The 4,148-nt window shown below is 39.8% G+C and overlaps 1 protein-coding gene across 1 annotated transcript in view; it reads left to right on the top strand.

Moving 5' to 3' along the window:
• Positions 1–3,181, top strand: part of LOC310869344 (integrin beta-3-like) — a 16,870-nt gene extending 13,689 nt beyond the window's left edge. Inside the window, exons 12-15 of the mRNA XM_083780034.1 lie at positions 652–752; positions 1,391–1,510; positions 1,776–1,942; positions 2,058–3,181. Of these exons, the coding sequence (XP_083636160.1) occupies positions 652–752; positions 1,391–1,510; positions 1,776–1,942; positions 2,058–2,123 (454 nt within the window). The 3' untranslated portion in view covers positions 2,124–3,181. The remainder of the gene's footprint in view (positions 1–651; positions 753–1,390; positions 1,511–1,775; positions 1,943–2,057) is intronic.
• Positions 3,182–4,148: the final 967 nt, after the last annotated feature.

Here is a 4,148-nt window from a genome sequence, read left to right as displayed (position 1 = left end):
TTTAATGTTTTATAAGTTATTAAAAGGATTTTAAAATATTTTCTGAACTTAATGGACAGCCAGTGAAGTGCGGCCAACACCAGTGTTGTATGTGCTCTGCGGCTTAGTGCGGTATACAGTACAATACAGTAGTCAAGACTGGAAGAGACAAAACTATGCATGATTCTTTTCCAGGTCTTGAGAAGTAGATTGATACGATTTTTGCAATGTTGCGCAAATGCTAAAAAAACTGGGTAACCTTCTTTACATGAAATTCAAAGTTCATACGGTTGTCAAAAAATACACCCAGATTTTCTGTTGTCTGTTTTACATTGGTTGCCACTTGCCAGTGAACTATAAGGAACAGCCGAAATACATTAGAAATACTCTCAGGGACTATGACTTTAATTTCTACTTTTATATAATTCTCTGAAAAACACACTGAGGGTTGAAAACTTATTTTCCAGTGGTACCGAGATTACAAGTTTGGAGAAAGTCATCGGGATTACGTGGTTACTTTTTATGGTTTTGGGCAAACACTCAACAAAAATAGCCAATCCACAATCTCACAATGCGTCATTGTGTTGTGAGATACATTGGATATATGGGTATATGGGACTATGGCTAATGGTTTATGGATATATGGGTAATGGTTTGGTGTTGTGTTTGCAGGGACTGTGTGGAGTGTAAGCACTTCAAGAGAGGACCGCTCAATGATGCTAACTCTTGCACCAGAATGTGCAGAGATGAAATTAGCCTTGTGAAGGACCTGGGTGAGAAATTATGTTTCTATTATTATAATACTTCTATATACTTCTTCTTATACTATTACATAACATCGTTGTTGTTGAATGAATAATGTTTTGATCATTCTAAAGTGCTGTTTAAACTTTGAATTGTGCTGTAGTATACGTCAGATAACCAAGATAAAATCTGATTGGGTGATTGTATGGTATTTTAACTGCATACACCATGTACCATGGCAATTAAGCCAAATGTGTTTGTACAGTTCTATATCACCGTGGCTGAGGAGAAACACAAACAAGGCTGAAACCAAACAAAATTCAAACATTAAGGGGAACGGCAACTGCTGTGCAATTAAAATATACCAGAGTTTGTCCAAATCAGGTGGAACTAAGGGTATTGTCAGCTGGCATGGTCAGGGCATTGGCAGTAGCACCTTGTATTTTGTATTTTGAAGAAAATACTGAGTATAATTGAAAAAATGCCTGAGTTTTAGTCCAAGTTACAGTAACCTCGGGTTACTATTATCTATATACGTTCATGCGTCTCTCCCGATCACATGTTCAACCGGAAGTTACAGTACCCGGTGTTGGACTTCTGAATCTGTCTTGAGAAATGAGTGTGCCTTACTTTCCTTTCTAATCCATATCCCATTTTTCCCCCTTAGAATTCCGTGATAAGAATGCTGTCAACTGCACATATAAGGATGAAAATGACTGCATAGAGCGTTTTCAGTATTATGAGGATGAAAGCGGAAAAGCATTTCTGTATGTGGTAGAGGAACCAGGTAAGCTGTGTGTGTGTGTGTGTGTGTGTGTGTGGGGGGGGCAATTAGTTAACTTAATGAGAACACTGTAGAATGTGTAGGACAGTTGATTTTCACTTGACTCTCTTCCTTTTATCCTACTGTCTGTCTGTCTGTCTGTCTGTCTGTCTGTCTGTCTGTCTGTCTGACTGTCTGTCTGTCTGTCTGTCTGTCTGTCTGTCTGTCTGTCTGTCTGTCTGTCTGTCTGTCTTGCTCTCTCTCTCCCTCCTTGTCTCTGTTTTGTCAGAGTGTCCTAAGGGTCCTGATATCCTGGTAGTGCTCTTGGCAGTGGCTGGAGCCATTCTGTTTCTGGGCCTGGCTGGCCTGCTCATCTGGAAGCTACTGGTCACCATCCATGACCGCAAAGAATTTGCCAAATTTGAGGAAGAGAGAGCCAATGCCAAGTGGGACACGGTGAGATACAAATATTGACAGCATAACGAAACACAAAAAAAGCTGTTTATTAGTGTGACATTGATTCCAAGACAACATTCACTTTATGTTTTATGTTTCGTCTTCTTGTTTACAGGGAAACAATCCATTGTACAAAGGAGCCACGTCTACTTTTACCAACGTGGCATACAGGGGAAACTGAGGACTGTTCGTCTTCTTGTTTGCAAGGAAACAATCTATTGTACATAGATACAGTGTCTACTTTCACCAACGTGGCACACAGAGGAAACTAAGGACTCATTTTATAAACAATTTCAACAAGAAAAGCTCAGGGGTCTGCGACGGATGCAATGTAGTTAAACAGACAAATGTGGGAAGAAGCCTGTACACTGTCATGTGACCAGCTACTGTAGATGCATTCTGAATATTTTCGTAAACAATATGCTGCAATTGTACATATTGTAAAAATAAAAAGGGCTCATAAAAGGGCTGCTTGGTTATAGCCTGTGGGCCTAATTTGATTTGAAAGTGTAGCATTATATGATTGAACATTATGGCATTCTGGAGTCAAATAACTGTACTCAAATTGTCCAGATGCTATGTGGCTAATAGTTAATAATAATAATAATAATTTAAATAACGTGTTCCTTCCACACGCTATGTCCAACCAGGGAAACGCCCCCCTGTCACGTGTAAAGGAGCGACTTGGACACTCATGCATGAAGGAAGCACGAGTTCAAGTCCGTTGCTCTCCCCAGGTTGGCGGAGGGTGTGTAGAGCCCAGGATCACATTAGATAATTGACACAGGTGAAAAATGGGGTTACAAAATCGTGGGATAAAAATGTAAATAAAATAACAATCATCATCATCATGAACTTCATCATAGTAATGTTAATATTAATGAATGTTTTGAATCTGTTTGTTGAATTGTGTTTGAATTTGTCAGGTACTGTATGTTATCAAACCAAACATTGACTTTGTGATGTTTCCAAAAACATGCTGTGGATTTAGGGAAATTTGTTTCTTCTTGAAAATCGATCATTTGGAGATTTTTTTAGGGATTCTATTCCATCGTTGGCAATGCTCATGGCCAAGTAAGAAACAAATGTGCACTTGTCGTCATGCTTTTATTATTTACTGTTTTCATTCAATCACATTTGTCTGTCTGTTTTCAAACGGAGCACATGTTGAGATATTGTTGTATTTGTGTGAAAATGTTTTGCCAATTCATATTGAAGGTATTAAAGATTATGCCAGGAGTACGGTTCATTGATCATTCTTTATTTACAGCAGCACCTGAGAGAAGTCCTAACTAAAACTGACAATCTAATGCTGACCTAGGAGGAATGGCACCAAACTGACCTCATCCCGGTGAAGGGGTTCCATTGTTACACATTTATCATTTATCACATATTTTTTATTTTTCTCTTTCAAATTTCAAAACCAACTATAGTATCACTAGTATCACCCCCTCCAGGTGGACCTACTGCGGCATGGTCATGGTGGACCTCCAAAAGGATTTTGACACTGTGAACCACTTGGTTTTGATAGCACATCAGTAAGCTGAATGCAATCCTACCTGGAGGGGAGAGAACAGATGGTGGAGGTGAACCTCCCAGTGAGCTGTGGCGTTCCACAAGGAAGCATACTAGGGAATTTACTATTTCTAATTATATGTCAACGACATGACATCAGCTGGTCTCGGACAGGAACAAACTGCAGGTTAAAAAGGCCCTCAGCTCTGAGCTAGGTATAGAATTAGAATCTGCACCTGGCTCGTGGATAACAAACTAGTATCTTTACACCCGGGAAAAACTGAATCCATTCTTTTTGGATCAAGCAGTAATCTTATCTTAGCAAGGCAGATGGCTTCTTGGTTAGAGTGGGTGACAATATTATCACACGAAAAGATGCCATCTGGAGGCAAATCTTTCTGGTGATAAAATGGCCACCAACGTAATAAAAAAAGTCAAACAACGAACAAGTTTCCTATCTTGTTCTTTGGTTGACTTTTTTGAGGAGATCCTGTATAGTATACAGGATCTCCTCACTGGTCAACAAAAACACCTTGAAGACCATAACAGGAGCCCTCGTACAAGGTTTCTTCAACTATGCATGCACCTCCTGGTACCACAGCACCTGGTTCAAAGGCCCTTAAAACAAGGCTCCAGACATCCCAAAACAAACTGGTCAGGCTACTACTTGGGCCTCACTCCCCGAACCCAC

The sequence above is a fragment of the Protomyctophum parallelum genome (genome assembly GCF_964188405.1).
Source record: "Protomyctophum parallelum genome assembly, chromosome: 13".
Classification (NCBI taxonomy): Eukaryota; Metazoa; Chordata; class Actinopteri; order Myctophiformes; family Myctophidae; genus Protomyctophum; species Protomyctophum parallelum.
The sequence above is the reverse complement of the archived record's forward strand: the minus strand, read 5'-3'. Positions and strand labels throughout refer to the sequence as shown.